This window comes from Zootoca vivipara, chromosome 13, assembly GCF_965207765.1.
Source record: "Zootoca vivipara chromosome 13, rZooViv2.hap1.1, whole genome shotgun sequence".
Lineage (NCBI taxonomy): Eukaryota > Metazoa > Chordata > Lepidosauria > Squamata > Lacertidae > Zootoca > Zootoca vivipara.
The window spans coordinates 39075331-39100005 of NC_142596.1; the positions used below are offsets into that span (position 1 = coordinate 39075331).

The window sequence follows — 24675 nt, forward strand, 5'->3', positions numbered from 1 at the left end:
TGGGGTATAAATAATAAATTATTATAATAATATTATTACAGCCACCAGTCAATGGCATTCTTCTCCTTACTTGGTAATGGCAGGTAGACTCTATGCTGAAAGGGATCCCATGATTCTTCAGCTCTGGAATGTTGTGGCTGAAGTTTGCAACGATCTGGGCTTGAAGGGTTTCCGAGGGCCATTGCTCAGCTCCAACTGCTACAGCCATCTTTCTACTACCGCCTTGCAGCTTCAGAGTTAATGTGCTGTTAGTACTGATGTGGCCATATGTGGCCAGGATGCTACTTTCTGTGGGAAGCCAGAGAGAAAGATTAAACTCAGTGCAATGGTTGCATAGAGGCACATATACAGACATGAGTCAGGACCAATGGGGTTTCGTTAGGGGATTAGTTGCAAAGGCACATTCTGAATCTTCAGAAGCTGGGGGGGGGGGGAGAGCCGAATTTTCTTTGGGGTGATCTGTCAGTGGAAGCATGCTGGTGGGGGGTAGGAGTAAAACAAGAGGTGGGGCATGGCCCCAGTCAAAAGTGGGTCAGATACCTCTTCTATCTCTCTCTGTCTGCATTCCCTTTCTGCCTATTTCCTGCCATCCACCCCAAATTCCCCTAAGGGCCGTGCCATGTTCCAACAGGGCAAGGATACTGATTCATATGGGGAATTCAAATGCTGCCTTCCAGACTCTCCTCAGGCTAACACCCTTTACTAGCTCTGCTTCACATTCTCCTTGAATGTTTTTGCCTTGCTGGAATGGGCCTTTGAACTCTGCCCTAGACATCATGCCCCTATGTGGAAAAACAGGTAAGCTATTGCTATTTTAGTTTGTGATGCAAGCCAATAGGATTTCAGGAGATTTGTAATTTCGCAATCACAATCTGGATTCGGACCCAGGGCAGGTTGGAATGGGCCTGGATCGGGTCCAATGCAGATTCTGGACCACAAATTGGATCCAAATGTGTGTGCATGTCCAAGCACAACCCTGCTAGGTGCCGCTTCTTCTTCTTTTTGGAATGGCAAGGAAAGATTTCCTTTGCAGGACTCAGAGCAAGCCAACCCCGTTCATTCTTGAATCTGCTCCAAATGCTGTTAACAGAGGTATGAAAGCTCATTCTCCTTGAGAGTGGCTGGCAAGGAATTAAACACTCATTCATATTCAATAGTGCCATTATGCCGCTGGAAAACTAGAGAAGACTCTTCAAGGGTAGAGCCTGTACTTTGAAGTTGTAACTAAAAACACACCTGTACTTTAAAGCTGACTTCAGAACTATTATTTCCCCTCCGCTTTGAGGTTTGGGATTTTTATTCACTAAGATGGCTCCAAGCCAGCTGAAATTATTGGAGTTTTTTAAGAGTCTCTCCCTGCTCCCCGAAACCCACACTGTGAATTAAATTGTACCTTAGAACTGAAAGGCAAGGATCAAAGCAAAGGTATAATGTAAAAAGCAGGCATTGTGGAAACATGGAAACAGCCCATTCCTCCTACACTTGCTTTTTTTAAAAAAAGTTGTTTTAAAGGAAACTGAACATAAAGGTGGGTCCTTGTGAGAGACTCAGGCACTTGCACTTCAAATTCAGTGTCTCAAAAGTGGAATATTGTTTCATTCTTTATCTCAAAGAATCCTGGGAACTCTCATTTACCCCCCACAGAGTTATAATTCCCAACAACCCTTAAGAAGCAACAGAGCCCAAAAGGGAAGGAGATAGAAATTTAGTAGGCTGTGTGGAGAAGCGCAGGCAGTCGCAGAGTTCTCAAAGAAAAGGAGATACTCTTTCCAAATGGCATTCTATTGATCCCAAGAAACAGCCCAGTATTGGGTTGCATTTCATACCTGTGGTATAGAAATTACTGGTGTTGTGGGCGGGCATCCCTGAGGCTCCAAGATGCTCCAGAATGATGATGTTTGAGATATTAAGATGGAGAGATCTCGTGTCCACCTGGATACTGGCCAAACCCCTCTGGATTCCTCTTCTGAGCTCGAGTTGCCCTCGGAGCTTTGCCTCTCTTGGGAAAGCCCGGCTACCATTCTGAGTCACAGCCACTGCGATGTTATGAAAGCACTCGTTTCCAAACACGTTTCTGTTCCGGATGTGCGCTCCAAACACCGACTGGTCAACCATGATGTTCATGATTCCTGTTAGACAGAAGGAAGGTATTCCCGAAACGAATACTTATAGCCACACAATAAAAAAATTCCTTCAGTAGCACCTTAAAGACCAACTAAGTTTTTATTTTGGTACGAGCTTTCGTGTGCATGCACACTTCTTCAGATACACTTGAAACAGAAGAGTCAGACCCTTATGTATATACAGAGGGTGGTGGTGGTGGTGGGTGGGTATGGGTGATGGGCTGATGGGAGTGGTAAACCTGTAGATGGCTGTTAACGACTGCTGATGACTGCAATTGGTCCTGCGGGGGGGGGGAGATCTCAAAGCAGCTGTTTTATTACAGAAAAATTTCAGGAACAGACTGGAAAGAGAAGTTTCTGAATTGGAACTCATTACCAAGCTTAAACCCATGGAGCCACCTGGGATGAACAAAGACATAGGATTCTTATCTCATTATGCATGATCAAGCTTTCTTTAGCGCCTCAGCCCTTGCTTTCTCCCCCGCAGGACCAATTGCAGTCATCAGCAGTCGTTAACAGCCATCTACAGGTTTACCACTCCCATCAGCCCATCACCCATTCCCACCCACCCCCACCACCCTCTGTATATACATAAGGGTCTGGCTCTTCTGTTTCAAGTGTATCTGAAGAAGTGTGCATGCACACGAAAGCTCATACCAAAATAAAAACTTAGTTGGTCTTTAAGGTGCTACTGAAGGAATTTTTTTTATTTTGCTTCGACTCAGACCAACACGGCTACCTACCTGTAATTATAGCCACACAGACAGTCTGGCCAAGACTACTTGATCCGGAATGTGACCTGATTCCCCACCCTGTCTTGGATCATGACATCCATTGGTCTCTTTGCCTGCCCAAGAACAGGACTCTTGGCTGCAGCCTATCTTGGACCTCAGTCAAGGCCAGACAATGCCCTACCTGATCAAGAAGGATGAATGCTTGTTCTGAACCTTGCAGTAAAGCAATACCTTCACGGATGTTGTTTTTGTGCTTGAGAGAGCCATCCAGGGAAAGGTCCTGGGGTATGACGTGCTTTAAGCTGAGGACATTGTGCCGGAGGCTGCCATGGAGGGTCAGCACCAGGCCCACTTTCTGCTCCTTGGATCCCACAACGTCCAGGTGAAAGGCATTGTGATTCAGCTTCACTGCAGAAGACAGCATAGCTCTGGAGGCAAGAAAAACGGCAATGCAAGCAGTCAGTATAAATAGCCAGGGAAGGACAGCTCAGTGATCTTCACCGCTGAACCACTGCTACCTACAGCAGGGATGGGGAATCTATGGCCTTTGTAAAAGCAAGAGGATAGTGGGAGGGCAGTCGCAGAAGCATGTAACTCGCAAACCGGTTTAATAAGTCAAGGTTTGTTATGTACTGAGCTGAATCATAGAACAATAGGATCCAGAATCAGCAGTCTGATTGGTCCGCAGGAGCCACCCAATCCAATCCAGTCTGATTGGTCCGCAAGAGCCACCCAATCCAACTCCAGGTGGAAGTGAATCCGCAACCTGATTGGCCTGCAGGAGCAGCCAATCAGGCGGCTGGCAGAAGTGAATCCGCAACCTGGAAGCCTGTAGGAGCAGCCAATCAGGCTGCTGGCAGAAGTCAATCCACCAACTGATTGGCCCACAGGTGTAGCCCTGAAGTAGCCAATCACGCAAAGCCCATTGTGTAAATAATGTATATAAGCAGATGGTTTTGGGAAAAGGGCATTCTTCTCTTCTTCTCCTTGATGACCAGGAGCTGAATAAAGAGCATGAAAGTCACTCTCGACTCCGAGTATATTTCAAGGTTCTTGGCTTATCATGACATATAAAGAACCCGATGGATCAGGCCAGTGGCCCATTTAGTTCAGCATCCTGTTCTCACAGTGACCAGCCAGATGCCCACTGGAAGCCTGCAAGCAGGATCTGAGCGCAAAAGCACTCTCCCCGTGTGTGATTCCCAGCAGCTGGTATTCCAGGAGCTACCACCTCCAACCCTGGAGGTACAGCATAGCCATTGTGAGCCAGTAGTCACCAACAGCTTCATCCGCCATGCATTTCTCTAAGCCTATTTTTAAGCCACCCAAGTTGGTGGCCCTCACCAGTGGTATAAAGTGGGTTGCCAGCACCTGGAGCCAGGTGGAGGGGCGGGTGAGAGGGAAACGGACAGAGTATGCATGTGCTTTCAACTGCCTAAGGCATCACCTAGGAAATTGTAGCCGCAGAGATAAGAAAAGAGTTGTTGCATTGTCTGGAGAGGCCACTTCCTGGTTTGTATAGAGAAGCCATTTTCAATGGATCCCAGTGACGGAAGCATGCAGCTGTATTGAGGTAGCACTGGGTGTCGAAATTTTGCATCTGGGGCAAGCACCCCTGTCACCCCCATGCTATGCCATTGGCCCTTACTACCTCTTGTAAAGAGGTACTGTCCTCTGTCTTGGGCTGCGCATTTCATAGCTGTGGGGCCACGAGAGAAGAGGCCTTGTCCTGTTCCCCATCAACCTTCCAGCTCTTACTGGCAGGCCAGAGAGCAGATTCTGAGCTGAATAACCTGAGCTCAGGTACAGAACCTAAGGTTCAGCCCTTAACAGGTGGAACAAATCATCCCCTGAATACATGCAGCGTAATTTTCCAGTGGGGCTCCATAGTTCTGTTATATATTGAACATCACACCTGATTATCTTACAGTCATACCTCGGTTTAAGTACGCCTCGGTTTGAGTATTTTCAGCAGACCTGTCTGGAACGGATTAATCCACTTTCCATTACTTTCAATGTCAAAGTTCGCTTCAGGTTAAGTACGGACTTCCGGAACCAATTACACTCATACCTCGGGTTAAGTACGCTTCAGGTTGAGTACTCCGCAGACCCGTCTGGAACAGATTAATCCACTTTCCATTACTTTCAATGGGAAAATTCGCTTCAGGTTAAGTACGCTTCAGTTTAAGTACTCCACGGACCGCCTGGAACCGATTAATCCACTTTCCATTACTTTCAATGGGAAAGTTCGCTTCAGGTTAAGTACGCTTCAGTTTAAGTACAGACTTCCGGAACCAATTGTGTTTGTAAACCGAGGTACCACTGCATTAGTTTGCTTTGAAGGAGTTGTGCCCCCTTATTTATTGCATAACTGGTGATGATATTTGGCTACAAAATAAAGGTTTGGGCTACAGCCCCAGTTGCTGCTTTCTTTACCTGGTTGGCAACATCTTGCCATTGAACTGCAGCCACAAATATCTGAACTGCGTCAGAACTGCCTGTCTTAGGATAGCGCTCAGTCTGATGTTTCTGGCATCTTTCCTCATCTCACCATTGAAGTCCACCTCCAGCAACACAAGATCCTTTCTGCCGGAGTGAAGGCAAAATGATCCATTGAGACCATTCCTGCTGTATCGGTTTGTGGTGACGTGGGCCTAAGTGCAGGAAAAAACCAAAACAAGCAATCCATGGGTCAACTGGGGTGCAGCCCAATCAAGGATAAGTCCTGTCCTCCTCCCACCCCCAAATCTCAAAGCCAAATCTGTCAAAAAAAATGTTTCCCTCAGTTTCTCTTGTTTTCCAAACCTACATTCCGTTCTCCACATTTTCACATCAGCTTGCAATTTAAAGAAGAAAAAGAAAAAAAAAACACTTCATGAAATTCATCAGCATTTTAGTGTGAATTTTCCCCAATACACACGTTTTAATTGCAATTTTACCCAACATTCATGCAGAGGGCAGGTTGAGATCTAGTATTCATACACTACAGGTGGGTAGATTTCTGTGGAACATAAGGAGAAACTTCTTGAAGCTAAGAGCAGTTCAGTGGAACCAGCTATCTAGAGGGGTGGTGGAATGGGGTGGTACATCCCGTTTTGCTACCTGAGGTAAAATGGAACAGTGCTGCCCCCCCGCTGCTGCCCCCCATTAAAGCCTCCCTTGTCTGGGTCATGTGACAGTGCCCACAAAGCAACAGTGGCAGGTTCCAGTGAGATCTTGCAATATCTGACTGGAAGCCAGTGGCAGGGCAGGTGGGGACACCACCTCTTGGGGTTCCACTGTCCAAGGCAGCTTCCTCAGCCCACCTCATGGGCAGGCTGGCCCTGAGCAGGAGGTTCGACAAGATGGCCTTCAAGTACGCCCCTCTCATTCTGTGATTCTTAGGATTTGTGCCTTCGTCTTCACCCCAGATTAGAATCTGAGCTGGAGAAAACCCTGAAGACTGACAACTCCAGCAACTATCACATCATTTCAACAAAGCAAAATGTAAGGGGGAAAGAAAGGAGAAGACTAAACGCAAATTGCTGCTGCTGCTGCTGCTGTTGGAGAATGTGAATTTTGGTACCTGGAAACTTGGAAGAAACTTTGATTGATTCGAGTGAGAAAATTGTGAATAAATTCCAAACCCAGTCTTGGTTCCATTCAGCCAAGCTGTAAACTGTTGATACAGAAGAGGGGGTACATTCAGACACGGGGAATATTATGCTAGCTCTCTTGATTATACTGCTACCACTTCCCTCCCATTTTCTAAAGCTCCTTTCATGCCTGCATTATCTGTTGGGTTATGGAGCCGTGGCTTTCTGACTGATATACTGGCACGTCATGCTAAATTTCATTGACACCAGTGGGCACGATGTGACATGGCAACGGACATCATTGGACAACATTTCTGCTCCCCCTTTCCGCACATGCTTGCTTCTGTTCCTCCATGAGAACCTCACCCTTGGGTTAATAGAAGGTTCCAACCATGGATAGCATTGGCTGCAATCATAATTATTACAGAGGGTAGGTTAAAATGGACAAATGTCTACATTGCAATGACTTGGAAAAATGTCTGCCTGGAGACAGTTTCTGCCAATATTTGTTTGTCCCACATTTTCCAGTGCATTTTCCTCTCTCTTTCCTAGTGTCTGTGATTTTTTTTTAAAGTGGATTTGCTGTGCTACAATGATCCACATGAATTGTGCTTGAATCCCTCCCACCTTTCTCAACATTGGGTGCCCAGATGTTTTCAAATCACATCTCCCACTATCCCTGACCACTTCCCATGCTGGCTAGGAATGATAGGAGTTGTCGTCGAACAATATCTGGGGACCCAAGGCTGAGAAAGGCTGGTCTAGAGGTCCTCTTAGTTGCATAAAAGACTAGGACGAAACCTGACCTGCGAAGTATCCTGTTGGTCGATAGTAGCTGTTATTGTCACACCGGATGCAAAATCAGCCAGCCTGGCTTCTCTTGAAAAGAGCTCCCCCCTCATAGCAACCGACTGTGGAAACTTGAGCTAGTAGGAAGGAAACCCAACAAGTTAAGATATAAGATATCTTTATTGTCATTGTCCCCTTGCAGGAACAACGAAATTACTCGGTTGCTACATCCACTCCGATAAAGCATTCCGCATAATCCAAAATTACAAAAACCTAATTAAAAACAGTAAATATAATACAAAATAACAAGTAAAATAAGATGACTTCAAAGTCCAGGCTTTACATTTAAGGCCAAAATTGCTCTAGAGAAGAAACTGTTCCTGAGACGGCTCGTTCTTGCCTGCATTGTTCTATATCTCCGTCCCGATGGCAGGAGCTCAAAGAAATGGTGACCAGGGTGCGTTGGATCTCTTGATATGTCTAGTGCTTTTCTATGGCACCTGGTGGTGTAAATTTGTTCTAAGGTGGTGAGTGAGCAGCCAATAATGCTCTCTGCTGTTTTAATAATTCTGCACAGCCCTGCTCTATCCTGAGAAGTACATCTTCCGTACCACACACATAAACCGTACGTGAGCACGCTCTGTATGGCACAGTGATAGAAGGCAAGCAGCAGCTTTTGTGGAAGATGGTTTTTCCTTAAAATTCTCAAAGTTATCCCTTTCTTCAGATTAACAGAAGATGCTCTGACTCATCTTGCATGACTTTACTGCAGGCCACATTATAGTTCCCCATTTGGAAGCCGTGGTTATTAAAGAGGTTAAATATTGTAGTCCAGGCAAGTAGCATGGCTGCTTATGCATTGCAATAAAGAGAGGACACAGATTTACATGGAAATTTGCATATGCTAATTCATATGTATGGATGCTCGTTTGAGAGAGATTATTCAATTCTCAGAGCACATCATTGAACTGAATGAACATTACTAACATAGGTCCATTAATTTCTATGGGTCTACTCTGAGTAGGATAAGCACCAGCTTCAACCCAATTACTATCATTTAAATAGAAATGCATCTCACTCCAAAGGAGAAGGCTGCGACTGGACGAGCCTTGCTCAGACTGCTGTGCAAGTGCTAACTCTTGGATTGGTGACTTCAAAGCCTCTCCTGCTCTCCCTTCTTAGGTTTCCTTCCTTTCTCTGGTCCTGGGCTTGAACCAGACAGCCCTTCAAATGGAGGCCTGGCCACTGTAGAGGAGGACACACAGCCACCCTATAGACATGTCCTAATGCAGACATAACCCCATGCTCCTCTATGCTCATGAAAGCTCCACGGATATCACTGCGGTCTGAGCAACAGGGATTGCAAGACCTGCTTCCGCACTATAAAGGTAAAGGTAAAGGGACCCCTGAGCATTAGGTCCAGTCGTGACCGACTCTGGGGTTGCGGCACTCATCTCACGTTATTGGCCAGGGGAGCCGGCGTACAGCTTCCAGGTCATGTGGCCAGCATGACAAAGCCGCTTCTGGCGAAGCAGAGCAGCACACAGAAACGCCGTTTACCTTCCCGCTGTAGCGGTACCTATTTATCTACTTGCACTTTGACGTGCTTTTGAACTGCTAGATTAGCAAGAGCTGGGACTGAGCAACGGGAGCTCACCCTGTCGTGGGGATTCGAACTGCCGACTTTCTGATCAGCAAGCCCTAGGCTCAGTGGTTTAACCCACAGCGCCACCCGTGTCCCGCTTCCGCACTGTAGTTGCACATAATACAATATGCTGGTGGTTGACTGGATGACAGCAGCACTCTTGTCCAACCTATTGCCTTCCAGATGGTTGGGACTAAGCCGCCATCAATCCCAGTCAGCTGTAGAGAGCTGTAGTCCAAAAACATCTGGATTTTAGATTGGCAAGCATAAGCTGGTTTTTAATTTAATTTAATTATTAAATTTATATCCTGTCCATCCTTCCATTGAAGCCCACAGCTGAATTTTTTTTAATTAAAAAACCCCCAGTTATCCTGATGAGAATAGAAAGAAATGAAACATAGTGAGCAACCTATACATTATTTGCCAAAACTCTGAGAAGTTAAGTGGGATGGAGACAGACAAAGAGAAAGTGGTGCCTCTTCTCTAAGTACCTGGAATGCATGTGTCATATCCATTTGTACAAGGTGTTGGGAATCAGCCATGCTAGATTGGTTCTGGTATTTGCCCAGGAAGCTGAGAGCCTCTTTCCTGTTGACCTTTAGGGTCACTTCGATCTCCTGTTCCACCTGTGGGTTGATATAATGAGTATTTAAAAGTGCCAGATCAGCAAAGCAGCACCTTTGTCTAAATATGGAGAGACTGTCTACAGATCTAATGCATTAGAGACCATAACTTTGGTTAGGAGGGCTGGCAGCAGGATTTGGGCAAGCATGTGAGCAATGGCCAAATTGAGGACAGGAAGCAGCCGCATCTACGTCCTGTGAGCTCTCTGGATAGTTGTGCTAGTAGAGCAAGGGGTGGCGAGAGGGTCTTCCAACCACTCTCAGCACCCTTAACAAACTACTGTTCCCATGATTCTTTGGGGGAAGCCATAACCGTTTAAAGTGGTATACAAGTGCTATAAATGTATAGTGTGGACATGGCCATAAAACCAGGGCTGTAGCCAGAATGTCTTCATAATCTCCCCTGAGGCGACTTCATGCATACTGAATCATTCCCTCAGTCTCATCAAACTTACTTACACAGCTGAGATTTCGTGTTATGGCGCAAACCTCTATATTTTGGGGGAAGAACTTGCTGTTGTATGGATGCGTCAATCCAGCACAAACCTGGAAATGGGTGAAGGGTTGGGAAGAAGAAGAAGAAGAAGAAGAAGAAGAAGAAGAAGAAGAAGAAGAAGAAGAAGAAGAAGAAGAAGAAGAAGAAGAAGAAGAAGAAGAAGAAAACTTTACACAGATGCGTAGCTTATTTCATGGCTGCTTTGCTATTGAAAATGTTACCGGGGGCGGGGAGGCAGATGGTTTCATAATTTTCACTCACATGCGGATTTTCAGCTTGGTAGCTGAGTGTGAGGGTCTGAACAGACTCTTCAAGCTCGTTGATCAAAACTTTAGTTTCCAAGAAATAATGCTTCTCCTTTTTGTTCAGAGTGAAGGTTTCCTGGAGGAGAAAGCTTTGTGGGACGGGCAGTTTAAACGGGTGCCTGGGATGTGAATAAAAGAAGCAAGGAACTTTCAGTTGAAACACAGAAGATGGGAAACCTCACTCTGAATTGCCTTCGGCTCAAGCTGCTACAATGCAATAATGCCCTATGTAAACATTACAGTGTTTCCCAGTAAATATATTATCATGTCACATCGGTTCAGTTTCATAAAGTGCACCATTGTCTAATCTGGATTATTTTAACAGTAGCGCAACCTTCTGGTTGCCTCTAAACCAGTGCTTAGAATTGCAAGGGAGGAGGGCAAAGAAAGTCAGGATAGGCTTGTCCAAACAAAAAAAGCTTTTAGCAGACACCAAAGACATTACATTTAAAGTATCTGCCTAATCAATGAGCAGGGAGTTCCAGAGAGCAGGTGCTGTCACGCTGAAGAAGCAATGTATTTGTATTGACATTTACTGTGTTGATTGAGAGAGGTGAAATATCTCTTTGTTTTGTTTACCCAAATGGATGATATGAATGGAGCGGGACGAGTGGAAATTAAAGTACCTGAACAGGACAGTCCCACGTTTTTGGTAGAGCATTTTCTCCTTCTTGACTTCTTCTATCTGTGCCTCAAACTGCAGCTCAAGCGGTGGTGGGGTCTTGTGATCCGTCCACAAAACCTGCACAGAAACGTTTGCCTTCCTAGGCTGTGACCAAGAAATCAAATTCAGGCACAGGCACAGAATTGGAGCGGGTGGAAGAGAGAAAAGTATGCATAAAATGCTGCTAAAATGTGGACAGTAAAATGCCATTTTGATCCCACAAAGTTTTTGAACATGCAATTAAACATAGGAATACAATTAGAAAAAATATAAGGATACAGCGCTCGTCTATCCATAATGATCCCCGTACATCAAACTGATGTGACAAACAATAACTGCAGAGGACTAGGGTCGTGGCACATTGGGCCATTTGCTTCAGGCAGCGAAACAGGATAGCCCACCCGTGATAGAAAGTACGCAATCACATATGTTGTTAGGGCATCCTCTGGATCTCAGATTAAGGATGTCAGCTATCCAGACCACCAGGATAATCCAAGTGAGTCCCCATCTGCACTACACTTGCAAGGCACTAGGATACCACTTTAAACAGACATGGCTTTCCCCAAGGAATCCTGGGAACTGTAGTTCATTAAGGAGGCTGAGTTCTTTGGAGACCCCTCCCAGATCTAGAATTTCTAGAGTGCTTTAACGGTCAGTTCCTCTTCCCAGGGAACTGTGTTGCAGCTCTCTGAGGAGAATAGGGGTATCCTAATAGCAAATTAGGATTTGCCTGCATTTTCGTGTGAATTTCTATTCACACATAAATTTTGTATGCAATTTTGCCAAATGCACCTTTTTTGTGTTTTGCAAACTGTCCCTTACAATGCATTTGAATGTTATTTTCACTCACATGCATAACTATGCACTCTTTTTATATACATTATTTAACTGGAGAACATCACAAAATTCAGAGATGTGTGAATTTTGAAGGATGGCTGTGTTTCGCTTTGCACATTGCTTTGGGCAATGTGAATATAGTAGATTCACATTGAAATGAAACTTATTTCCCTCCCATCCTAATGAGAAAGGAAGACAAATTTCAAACCACCATGCATAATTTTTTGCTCATCTGTCATTTCTCTTATTCCTGTCCTAAACAAAAATGCCCCAATAACTGTAAACAGACTATAGCTCTGACCATCTTACCACCTCCAGGTGAAAGTAACCCATCGTCATATTGAATTCTTGCTTTGCGGACTTTATACAGAAATGGAGAAACTTTGTCTTTTCGTTATTTTCCAGGCGAATCTCATTCTTTATCAGCTGGTTCCACAGAGACACCACTTCACTCTGGCTGTGCAGAAAACCGCTTGCGAAGTAGTTGACTGTAGATGCCTGAAAATTTAGAATGATGGTTTTGGGTTCTTCTAAGGGTTCTTAGAATGGAAAAGACCCTGATGTTGGGAAAGATGGAGGGCACAAGGAGAAGGGGATGACAGAGGACGAGATGGTTGGACAGTGTTCTCGAAGCCACCAACATGAGTTTGACCAAACTGCAGAAGGCGGTGGAAGACAGGAGTGCCTGGTGTGCTCTGGTCCATGGGGTCATGAAGAGTCGGACACGACTAAACAACTAAACAACAACAAGGTTTCTTCTACTAAAGTACAAACAACAGATTCCTGCATTGCAGACAGTTGGTCTCGATGACCTTCCCAATCCCTTCTAACTCTACAATTCGATGATTCTACCATATCTGATATTTATGACCTGTGGACCAAATAGGTAAACTAAACTGCCACTAGTACAATCCCATTTCCAACCTCTCGTGGCCATGGAATACAAACATCAGCAGATGATGAAAAAGCATTAGGACAAAGGCAGGGTTGACATGGGAACTAACCTGCAAGTAGGTGGCGGTTGGCGTGTGGATCAGAATTCTCCCTTCCTTCTTGTCATCTCTGTCCTTGCAGAAGACCTCCACAAGCAGGCCCTTGACCACAAAGGCCTTCCCAGCAGTTAATTCAATGGTTGCTAAATAAGCCGAATGCTGGGGCTGGTGTAGCTTGTGAGCGGCAAACAGGTACAGCCAGGGCGTGTCCATGTTGAACGTACCTTACAAAGAATGGAAAGCTGCACCTGTTAATGCTATTCAGTTCTGATCAACAGTGTCTAGCTATCAGGCCACCACAAAATGCTTCTCAGTGTGAAAGTAACATCAGCAGGAGTTAACTCAGGCCCAAATAAAACTGCAACATAAACCTAAACTGCCAATTTCCCCTGGTAGTTCTCTACCTGTCCTTTGGGGAAAAAAAGAATAATCGTTCCTCATTTAATAAATGTTTAGTTGTATCCACTGCTGAGTCCCCTCTGAACAGGTCTCACCTTTACCTGCCCCACAAGTTACATCTTATAGGATGTCAGGTGTAGCACAGGTGACCATGGCTTGTCTGAAATGGAGTTTCTAATGCAGTTTTTTTTTACTTCACCCCTGCAGGCGTACTCCATTGTCTCTTGTGAAGAAGGATGTCAACAATCTCTCTCTCTCTCTCTCTCTCCTCTCCCTCTCTTTGTGTGTGTGTCTACACAAAATATATACCTTTCTTCAAATATTCAGAAGCGGCTGCTTTTCTGTTCAGAGCATCCAGAGTAGGTTTGCTAATGCCTTTGTTATTATCGTGAGCCGATTCCAACAACATCTGTTGTTGGAAAAAGCAGACTACAAATATTAAAACCAAATATTAAAATAAGCCTTGTGAGTAGGGTGTGTGTGTGTGTGTGTGTGTGTGTGTGTGTGTGTGTGTTTATGCATACCTTCCCATTTCTTCAGAGAATGCCTTGATGTCTCTTTCCACTGCAGCCCCACCACAAAAGGGACGCGGTTGTTATAGTGCACTTTGAAGTGGGTGCTTATTTCCGTGGAACTCTGTCTGGAACAGGAGTGCTGGAGCTGAGTTCTGTAATCCACTTGCTTTTCAGGCACTTGAACGGTGAACTGGGGGACACAAAAAAGGGTGGGCTGCATTTCATACGACAGAAGAGAGACTACCAGCAGTTCAAAGTAAAGCTGCATACTCACGGTATACACCAGGCATCCCCAAACTTTGGCCCTTCAGGTGTTTTGGCCTACAATTCCCATCATCCCTGACCATAGCTGCCAAGTCTTCCGTTTTCCCCGGGAAACCCCCGTTTTTACTTACCTTTTCCCGGTGGTCCCCCATATCACTTCGTCTCCTGTTTTTCTCCGTTATTTTCTCCTGCCGGCGGCCATTTTTTTAATTTGCCCTTCTATGGGCACAAAAATGGCCGCCGCCGGCTTCAAAAGTCGCATCTATGCATGACCGGAAGTGCTTAGATGCGACTTCCGGTGTCGGCGGTGGCCATTTTGGTGCCCATAGATGAGCGGGGCGACACCGGAAGTTGCGTCGACGCACTTCTGGTCATGCGTAGAAGCTACTTTTGAAGCCGGCGGTGGCCATTTTTGGTGCCCATAAAAGGGCAAAGCGACACCGGAAGATACGTCGACGCAACTTCCGGTGTCACACGGCTGCCGGTCCCGGATTCTGCAGTCCGGGACTTGGAAGGTAAGTCCCTGACCACTGGTCCTGTTAGCTAGGGATCATGGGAGTTGTAGGCCAAAACATCTGGAGGGCCACAGTTTGGGGATGCCTGGTATACACAATGGCGGTGAGCTGGTTGGCTTTGTTTATCTGGCTTCCCAATGCTGATTGCCGAGATCCAGCCAGACATTCCCAAGGACATTCCTGCACTGTGCCAAGCTCCCCACTCCCCACCACTGGCATCGATGGTTTGCATGGGGAGCCAGGAGAGCAACGCTGCCCCTTGCCCTGCTCGTGCCAGCACTGTCTACTGGGAACAAAGCTGCCATCTTTCTTTCCGCAGGGCCTGTAAGACAGAGTTGTTCCGCCTGGCCTTTGGCCTGGAACCAACTTGACCCCCTCCCCCTCTTTCCTTCTGTGACAGAACTCCTATTTGGGGACTTCCCTGGCTTTTTTTCTGGCCAGTCTGGATAGGTGGCCTGGTGAAGATTTGGCATTTTCTTCCCCAAACAGTTTTTGATCTGAGGTTCTATTGAAATGAGGCTGCATTTTAATGTTGTATTTAATCTTGTTTTTAAGCTGTATTTTAATCGATTGTTTTATATCCGGTGTTAGCCGCCCTGAGCCTGGTGTTGACTGGGGAGGGCGGGGTATAAATAAAATTATTATTATTATTATTATTATTATTATTATTATTGTTATTGTTATTGTTATTATTATTATTAAAAACATTAAGGGGACCCGACATGATATCCTGATATCACATGTGCAATGTCGTGGCAATGTTGGTGGCGGTGGCCGGGGAGGGGGGAGTTTGCACTAAAAAAACCATTGAGGGGACCCAAAGAGCCTTGGCCCCCAGGAATTCGTGCACATGACTGGGAGACCCTCCATATTCCCTTCCCAGAGCTACAATTCCCAGTTACCTGGGAAGAGGGGTTGACTGTTAAACTACTCTGGATATTGTAGTTCTGTGAGGGAGGACTTATTTCCCACCAGCTACAAAGACTTCTCCATCATCTTTATAGGTTTTCACCGAGGTGCAATTCCCTAGTCACCATCTCAACTGCTGCAACGCCACTGGGTCTTTTACTTTTACCTCCATGAAATAGCTAGTCAGAGCTGGACGAGAACTATTGGTAAATGTCTGGCTGACTATCACTTTCCGCTTGTTGTTGATTTCGTCCCAGTGTTTTCCATAGTTCAGCTCTAGTCGGGAATGCAGGCGAGAGGCAGTTTCTTCGTGGCGTAGATTGACCTGTGGAAAAGCAACTTGGGTTTTATAATTGGTACTAAATAATTACTACATTCCTTATAGCAGCCTGCTGGTGACGGGCTTCTCAGTGATGCACTGCCATGAATGGATGGAGGAATCGAAATCTGCCCTGTTTCATTCAGACTGGTGTTCAAATCCTAGCATTCATTCCAGCCTGTTTTGTGCAGATAGTTTTGAAAGAAGGCGCAAAAAGTTCACATGTAAGCTGTACTGTATATTTTATTATCCGCATTAAGGCACACGTTCTCCCAAAAGTCCTATGTTGCAATGCTTTTCAGTGCATTGTTTTTATAACACACATTTGGCACACATTTAAACCATAAAATACCTACTTTTGTGGGCACTTTTTGTACACCGAAGCTGCATTGAAATATCTGGTTGATGGGGAATTGTGTTGCGATCTGCGGGACAAACAAATTTCACCTCCATCCCCAACCCTAACAGCTACCCATAGTTGGGGGATGCTCATTGTGGAGTGGCCTATTTTGGCACATCTCTTACAAAATGCCCACATCCTAACCTAGAGCCAACTCTACCCCACTTTTCAGCATCAGGTAAAAGCAGATCTCTGTGGCAGCTGCTAAGTTGTAGAATTCCCTTCCCACAAGAGTGCATCTCACATCTTCATTATTTAGTTTCCATGAGGAAGAAATCTGGATTCAGCACCATTACTCAGCAATCATAATTGTTCCGTTAAATGAACTAAATGCTTTACCTTGTGGTTATAGGCTAGAATCTGAGTGCAATACAGTTCATGCTCCAAATCTAGTCTGTAGGCATCCCTTGGGACATTCTCCACTTTCAACTTCTGGCCCGTGGTACATTCATGGTGAAGGCTTTTTGCAGCTCCTGCTCCAGGTAAAACGCAAATGTACATACAGATATATTTACCAAATGACATTATTCTGTTTTCAAAGCACTCAGGCGCAGTCACTGCTAACAGATCTATGCTCACACCTCATGAGGGATGTGTGACTCTGTCCATTCTGGTTTCTTACAGCTTCTCATTTTCCCAGTCTTAAGTTCAGTTCTCCACATAGGTTTGTGAAAATTTATCACGATTCTAATGAAAAGTTCTCCTGGTATATACACATTTCTCTCTGCAATCTTTCCTAATTTGCACATTTTTTTTGCAAACAAATTCCCCTTATATAATGCATTTTTGTATTTGATTTTCAGTAATACATGCATTTTATGCATGGCTTACCCCCAGCATATGAATTTTTGTATGCATTACTTGGCTGGAGAATTGCACTGCAAAATTCAGAGAAGTGCAAATTTTGAAAGGTGGCTGCATTCTGGTTTGTGAAATTGTTTTGGAAAGTGCAAATTAAGTAAGTTCACCTTTAAGTGTGGACTGAATCAAATTTCTTCCCCATCCCTATACCTTGCATTAATAACATTAGAGGATGGATGGCAGCAAACGGATTGAGGTTGAATCCTGACAGGACAGAAGTACTGTTTTGGGGGGACAGGAGGCGGGCAGGTGTGGAGGATTCCCTGGTCCTGAATGGGGTAACTATGCCCCTGAAGGACCAGGTGCGCAGCCTGGGAGTCATTTTGGACTCACAGCTGTCCATGGAGGCACAGGTTAATTCTGTGTCCAGGGCGGCTGTCTACCAGCTCCATCTGGTACGCAGGCTGAGACCCTACCTGCCTGCGGACTGTCTCACCAGAGTGGTGCATGCTCTGGTTATTTCTCACTTGGACTACTGCAATGCACTCTACATGGGGCTACCTTTGAAGGTGACCCGGAAACTGCAATTAATCCAGAATGCGGCAGCTAGACTAGTGACTGGGAGTGGCCGCCAGGACCACATAACACCGGTCCTGAGATATCTACACTGGCTCCCAGTACGTTTCCGAGCACAGTTCAAAGTGTTGGTGCTGACCTTTAAAGCCCTAAACGGCCTCGGTCCTGTATACCTGAAGGAGCGTCTCCACCCCCATCATTCAGCCCGGACACTGAGATCCAGCACCGAGGGCCTTCTGGAGGTTCCCTTATTGTGAGAAGTGAGGTTACAGGGAACCAGACAGAGGGCCTTCTCGGTAGTGGCACCCGCCCTGTGGAACGCCCTCCCAGCAGATGTCAAGACAATAAGCAATTATTTTACTTTTAGAAGACAACTGAAGGCGGCCCTGTTTAGGGAAGTTTTTAATGTTTGATGCTGTACTGTTTTTAATATTTGGTTGGAAGCCGCCCAGAGTGGCTGGGGAAACCCAGCCAGATGGGCGGGGTATAAATAATAAATTATTATTATTATCATAACAGCCCTGCCGGATTAAATGAAGGCTCCGTCTAGTCCGGCATCACATTTCCCACAGTGGCCAATCAGATCCTTCTGCACGAGAGCAAGAACAAGACTGACAAAGGCAATAGAGCTCAACTTTGTTTATGTATTAGTACAGTATAAGAACTGAGTACCAAACAATCCATATTTAATTCTCAGGGCGCTGGACCAGATTTCCGCTCGTTGTTGCAGAAGAGCAGCGATGTGAGATCCAAGAACCCCTGGAATGTGGGTTTCTCCCTCCAGTGAATACTGTTTCATCTTATCATCTGCTTTCTTCTCCAAACACACTAAAGAAACAGAGGAAATGATACCCTCAATTGATACCATTAGGAGATCAGATACCTGCATAAGTGGCTCATCAGGTGGGAATGAGTTGCTGCGCCGGTTTCCTGGCAGGTGAGAGGGGGTGGGTGCTTACCAGGAGGAAGGTGGGTGGTGGGTGGGGAAGGCCGTGAAGTGCAAATGCACAGCAGGAGCACCAGACTCGTTTGCAGCACCCCTCCCCTCCTAATAAACAACAATAACCCACCTGCAGGAAAGCAAGCATAGCAAAACACGTGTGCCCAGCATGACCATCAACGCCAAGAAAAAGGACTAGTGGGCACAGCCCCACTCCCTGGTCAGGTGTTCAATGAACTTGTGAGATGCTCATATGTACACATAATACCCTCACAGCATCTGTAGGAACTTGATCGCCTAGTGTGGTACTTTGGAACTCCCTGCCTCTTGATATCAGGCAGGTGTACTCACTGTATTCTTTTCAGCGCCTGCTGAAGATATTCTTATTTAGACAAACCTACTCAGATGTTTAGAAAGCTTGTATGAGTTTTCATTTGCTTCAGTCTATTCTGTTTTGGTTTTTAACTTTCCATGTGTTTTAAATTATGGTTGCGAGTTGGGGTTTTTTAGGGACAATTTTATTGTTTTATCTTTTCCGTAAAAGGTTTACCCTACAATCAGGCAGGATATACATTTTATTAAATGAAACAAGCAGACACACACGTATTGTGATATGCACTTACCTGAAAGGAAAGCCGAATCCTTCAGCAGATTAATCAAGGATACTGAAAATGCCATCTTCTTCCCAGGCTGTTTTGTGAGATTTCCTGAAAGAACTATGGGGCTCCCATCTCTCAGCAACTTTGCTTCCAGGTGGCTTGTGTACCTCTGCTCTGCAGCTGCCGTGTGCAGATCTGCCCTTCCCTGCAAAAACCACAGCCAATAGGGCATCCTTAAACGGAAAATGTAAGGACATAAGAAGAGCTCACCTGGAGCAGTGCAAAGGCCCGCCTAATCATAAAAGCGTAGAATTGTAGAGTCAGAAGGAACCCTGAGGATCATGTAACCCACCCTCCTGCAATGCAGGAGTATCTACCTGTCTCATTCGGGGATCAAACTTGCAACCTTGGTGTTATCAGCACCACATTCTAACCAACTGAGTTTAGTCCATCATCCTGTTCTCACAGTGGCATAGCTGCCAAGTATCCCGTTTCCGCCGGGAAAACCCCTTTTCTCTTACCGTTTCCCGGTGGTCTCCCGTTTAGTGAAAAATCCCGGTATTGTCCCTTAAATCGGCTTCTGCCCGGCGGCCATTTTTCTGGTGCCGCTTTGCCCTTCTATGGGCACCAGAAAATGGCGGCGCCGGAAGTCGCTTCCGCGCATGACCGGAAGTTGCGTGACGCGACTTCCGGTGGCGTTTTGCCCTTCTATGGGCATCAGAAAATGGCGGCGCCGGCGCCGGAAGTCGCTTTTACGTGTTTCCGGTCATGCGCGGAAGCGACTTCCGGCGCTGGCGCCGCCATTTTCTGATGCCCATAGAAGGGCAAAGCGCCACCGGAAGTTGCGTCACGCAACTTCCGGTCATGCGCGCGCTGCCGATCCCGGATCTTTAAGTCCCGAACTTGGCAGGTATGCACAGTGGCCAACTACATGCCTTTGTGAAGCCTGCAAGTGGAACTTGAGTGCAATAGCCCTCTTCCCGCGTGAGATTCCCAGCAACTGGCATTCAAAGGCATTCTATCTTTCATCAGTGGAGAGAGAACATAGCCAATGGCAAGCAAATAGCTGTGGGATACATTATAGACCTTAGGAAGGATGTTGCATAATCAAGCAGACAGCTCTCTGCTCTGGTTCTCTTGTTCCTTTGCCCATGCCATGCTGTGTTCACAAAATCCTTGGTTGCAAGAGCACGCTTACCTTAATGTAGTAGATGTTGTCATCATCAACTATCAGTTCCAGATGCCCCACACGTGAATTTCTAGAGGATTCAATGTTTCCTGACAGAAACAGAAGGAACTGTATGTGGTTTTTATTTGCTGATTTGCCCAATGATAGGCAGTGTGGTGTAGTGGTTAGAGTGTTGGACTAGGACCTGAAAAACCAGGGTTCAAATCCTTACTTGGCTCATCTCCACCCCCCATCGTTCAGCCCGGACACTGAGGTCCAGCTCCGAGGGCCTTCTGACGGTTCCCTCACTATGAGAAGAGGATACAGGGAACCAGGCAGAGGGCCTTCTCGGTAGTGGTGCCTGTCCTGTGGAACACCCTCCCATCAGATGTCAAGGAAATAAACAACTATCTGACTTTTAGAAGACATCTGAAGGCAGCCCTGTTTAGGGAAGTTTTTAATGACTGATGTTTTAATGTATTTTTAATCTTTTGCTGGAAGCCGCCCAGAGTGGCTGGGGAAACCCAGCCAGATGGCTGGGGTATAAATAGATTATTATTATTATTATTATTATTATTATTATTATTATTATTATTATTCAGCCATGAAGCTCATGAAATGACCTTGGGGCAGTCAGTCTCTCAGCCTAGCCTACTTCACAGGGTTGTCATGGGGATAAAATGGAGAGGATTAAGAACCATGTATCCCACCTTGAGCAACATGGAGGAAAGGGGAGACAGATTAGAAATGTAATAATAAATGAATGAATAAAATAATCAACATGCAAGAAAGCTGGCATAGTTGCAGGGTCCTAGTTACATATTTACCATGGAGGCATGGTGTGCTTCTGGTTACATAACACACACACACACACACACACATTCATCAACCTCAGTTGTCCCATCTGTAAAACAGGAATAAACGGCAGATTATCTAACAGTATTTAACAAAATCTGCAGAATGTACGAAAAGAAAATTTCATGGGATGTGTCAAATCTCAGGTATCATCAGGTGAGTGGGGGAGGGAATGCCTTCAAAACAAATTAGGGCATTATGGAGAGAACAGCAGTGCATGAGCCTGTGCTAATTATAATATCCAAGGTAAAATTCGTGATCTCTACTCCTAGTGAGCGATCTTAGCTTTACATATAACCCTCTCATAATGGGAGTGACAACATATTTTAAAAGGAAGTCAATAGCCTTTTAAGGGGTGGTGGTGGGAATCTTACCATTCACTTGCATTTTTTTCTTGGGGTGGATAAATTCAATTCTGAATTTCTTTTGGGGGATATTCAAATGGAAGTTGATAGCAATCTCCCTTTTCAGCTCTGATTTTGGAGTCCCTATAAAGAAATGCAGGCCAGCTTCACTTGGGATCCAGGAACCTTTCTGGAATGAAAAAAGAATAACTACAATTACCACTGCTGCTCTTACTAGTAACACCTGCAGTAGAACTATTGGGAGTTGGGGACCTGAGCAGTTCTTGCACACCTGTGGCTAACTTGCTCCTTCTGGCTTATAGAGGAGGGCCGAGGAACCTGTGGCTAACTTAAGTCCATTAATTTCAATGAGTTTATTCTTAGTAGAACTTAGTTGGATACAGCTCACTCACTGGTCATTCCAGCAACGAGATATTGTTTGGGCCCTTTTTATGTATGGAGGGGAATACAATACAATTCAAAGTGTTGGTGCTGACCTTTAAAGCCCTAAACGGCCTCGGTCCAGTATACCTGAAGGAACGTCTCCACCTCCATCGCTCTGCCTGGACACTGAGGTCCAGTGCCGAGGGCCGTCTGGCGGTTCCCTCGCTGCGAGAAGTCAAGTTACAGGGAACCAGGCAGAGGGCCTTCTCGGTAGTGGCACCCGTCCTGTGGAACGCCCTCCCACCAGATGTCAAAAAGAAAAACAACTACCAGACTTTTAGAGGACATCTGAAGGCAGCCCTGTTTAGGGAAGCTTTTAATCTTTAAGAAATTAGTGTATTTTAACATTTCTGTTGGAAGCCACCCAGAGTCCCCTGTCTCTATTCCCCTCCCCCTCTGTGCCAATTCTCAAGGACACAGGCCAGCATTGGTGGTTCAGTGGTAGAATTCTCGCCTGCCACAGGCCCTGCTTCTCTGCAGTTGCCACTACATTCTGCCCCATCTCATCGCACCAGTGGAAGCATGCACCAGCCCTCGCAGGCTGATCATTGCATGTAGAAGGAATGAGTAATACATATCCAGATTGAAGGGCAGTGTCTGAACCTGAGAAATATAATTATATGCAGCTTTCATTAAGTACTGGTACAGGCTTCGGTCTTGCTTCTTTAACGTTATGGCAAATTTCGCTGGTCCTGGAAACGGAAGAACGAAACCGGTGGTCTCATCGTCAGGGGTAGAGATCTCAGAGCACAATTGCCAGCCCAATGCCTTCGACACTGGTTGAAAGAGGAGTGGAGATGGGGAAGGGTGGGGTGGGGGAGTAAAAGGAAGAGAATAGTTCATCTGGTGAATCAGGAGAAAGGCTGTTTTTAGGAAACTGCGATCAGTCATTTCACATTTAAATCCCTACTCTCCGATGAAGACTTATCCAGCCCTAGCTCATGCAGTTTCTTCCTTTGCCACCTTTGCCATCACTGCTCAGGTGCCACCTTCAAAAATAAAAGTTCTGGTGCTTATCTGTCACCTTCCAATGCAAAGAATTAATCCGGCTAATTTGTCGTGTTCCAGTATTCTATCAGATCATTAGAAGAGGCCCCCTGGATCAGGCCAGAGCCAATCCAGTGCAGCATCCTGGATTGGCCAATCAAATGCCTATGGGGAGCCCACGAGCAAGACCTGAGCCCTAAAGCACTCTCTCCACTTTTGATTCCCAGTAGCCGGCCTTGAGAGTGGGACATTGGGTGGCCCTGTGGTCTAAACCACAGAGCCTAGGTCTTGCCGATCAGAAGGTCGGCAGTTCGAATCCCCGTGACAGGGTGAGCTTCCGTTGCTCGGTCCCAGCTCCTGCCAACCTAGCAGTTCGAAAGCACGTCAAAGTGTAAGTAGATAAATAGGTACCGCTCCGGCGGGAAGGTAAATGGTGTTTCTGTGCACTGCTCTGGTTTTGCCAGAAGCGGCTTAGTCATGCTGGCCACATGACCCAGAAGCTGTCTGCAGACAAACGCCGGCTCCATCAGCCTATAGAGCGAGATGAGCGCTGCAACCCCAGAGTCGTCCCCTACTGGACCTAATGGTCTGGGGTCCCTTTACCTACCTGTCCTTGAGAGGCATACTGTCTCTGACTATGCAGGTAGAACACAGCCGCAGGGTTAAGCAGCTCATCCTCCATGATTCCTTTCACACTTTCATCCTGTATAGGTCTTATTGCTTTCCTGGCTGTTTTATTGACTTGTTTTTAATCTTCTCATATATTCTGTTACGGTTGCCTATTTCCATTTTGTGCCACTCAGGACACATTTTTTTAATGGAAATATGAGGTGTAACTTGATAAAGAAAAAGATGAAGTGGGTAAAGGGAATTAGCAGGAGGGAATGGGCAGCTCAGTTGGTAGAGCATGTGACCTTTAATCCTTACATTCCAAGTCCCGGACTGCAGAATCCGGGACCAGCAGCCGTGTGACACCAGAAGTTGCGTTGACATAACTTCCGGTGTCGCTTTGCCCTTTTATGGGCACCAAAAATGGCCACCGCCGGCTTCGAAAGTCGCTTGTACGCATGTCAGGAAGTGCGTCGACGCAACTTCCGGTGTCGCTCCGCCCATCTATGGGCACCAAAAATGGCCGCCGTCGACACCGGAAGTTGCTTCTATGCACTTCTGGACATGCGTAGATGCGACTTTTGAAGCCAGCGGTGGCCATTTTTGGTGCCCATAGAAGGGCAAATCGGAAAGAAAAAAATGGCCGCCGGCAGGAGAAAATAACGGAGAAAAATGGGAGATGAAGTGATACGGGGGACCACTGGGAAAAGGTAAGTAAAAACGGGGGTTTCCCGGGGAAAACGGGGTACTTGGCAGCAGGGTTGCCACACATTGGGCAAAACACTCCTGCATTGCAAAGGGCTGGGCTAGATGACCCTTGGGGTCCCTCCCAGCTCTATAAATTTATGGTTTTATTATTCAGATGCTGCTCTAGCCACAAAAACAAAGTTGGGCTAGGTGATCCTAGTGGTCCCTTTCAACTCTATGATTTCTAAACTGCATTCATCTCAGATGTCAGTTTGCTTTAAAACTGTATTCATTATTCCTCATACACACTCTCTGCTGCTAATCCTTGTTTGCAGAATTTACCATTTTCTGCAGGCAATTTTTTTTGGGGGGGGGGGGGCGTTTAGCTCCTGAAGGAACGTGCTCCCAATGATAGTTAAGAGCAAGGTGACAACCGGTTGCTATATTTTAGACACAGGTAGATAGCCGTGTTGGTCTGCCGTATTTGAAACAAAATAAAAAAATTCCTTACAGTAGCACCTTAGAGACCAACTAACCTTGTATCTGAAGAAGTGTGCATGC

General features: G+C 45.9%; 1 protein-coding gene across 1 annotated transcript in view; it reads right to left on the reverse strand.

The window, feature by feature from the left end:
* APOLTP (apolipoprotein lipid transfer particle homolog) overlaps positions 1 to 24675 on the reverse strand; it is an 85014-nt gene that overhangs the window by 44013 nt on the left and 16326 nt on the right. The window contains exons 13-32 of the mRNA XM_088656560.1: positions 22435 to 22607; positions 21418 to 21577; positions 20219 to 20298; positions 19045 to 19225; positions 18154 to 18309; positions 16444 to 16577; positions 15552 to 15710; positions 13707 to 13887; positions 12796 to 13007; positions 12101 to 12289; positions 10917 to 11059; positions 10247 to 10409; positions 9949 to 10035; positions 9358 to 9492; positions 7239 to 7358; positions 6423 to 6515; positions 5294 to 5511; positions 3089 to 3285; positions 1827 to 2129; positions 71 to 288 (exon numbers count right to left, since the gene is read on the reverse strand). Coding sequence (XP_088512686.1) covers positions 71 to 288; positions 1827 to 2129; positions 3089 to 3285; positions 5294 to 5511; positions 6423 to 6515; positions 7239 to 7358; positions 9358 to 9492; positions 9949 to 10035; positions 10247 to 10409; positions 10917 to 11059; positions 12101 to 12289; positions 12796 to 13007; positions 13707 to 13887; positions 15552 to 15710; positions 16444 to 16577; positions 18154 to 18309; positions 19045 to 19225; positions 20219 to 20298; positions 21418 to 21577; positions 22435 to 22607 — 3302 coding nt within the window. The remainder of the gene's footprint in view (positions 1 to 70; positions 289 to 1826; positions 2130 to 3088; positions 3286 to 5293; positions 5512 to 6422; positions 6516 to 7238; positions 7359 to 9357; positions 9493 to 9948; positions 10036 to 10246; positions 10410 to 10916; positions 11060 to 12100; positions 12290 to 12795; positions 13008 to 13706; positions 13888 to 15551; positions 15711 to 16443; positions 16578 to 18153; positions 18310 to 19044; positions 19226 to 20218; positions 20299 to 21417; positions 21578 to 22434; positions 22608 to 24675) is intronic.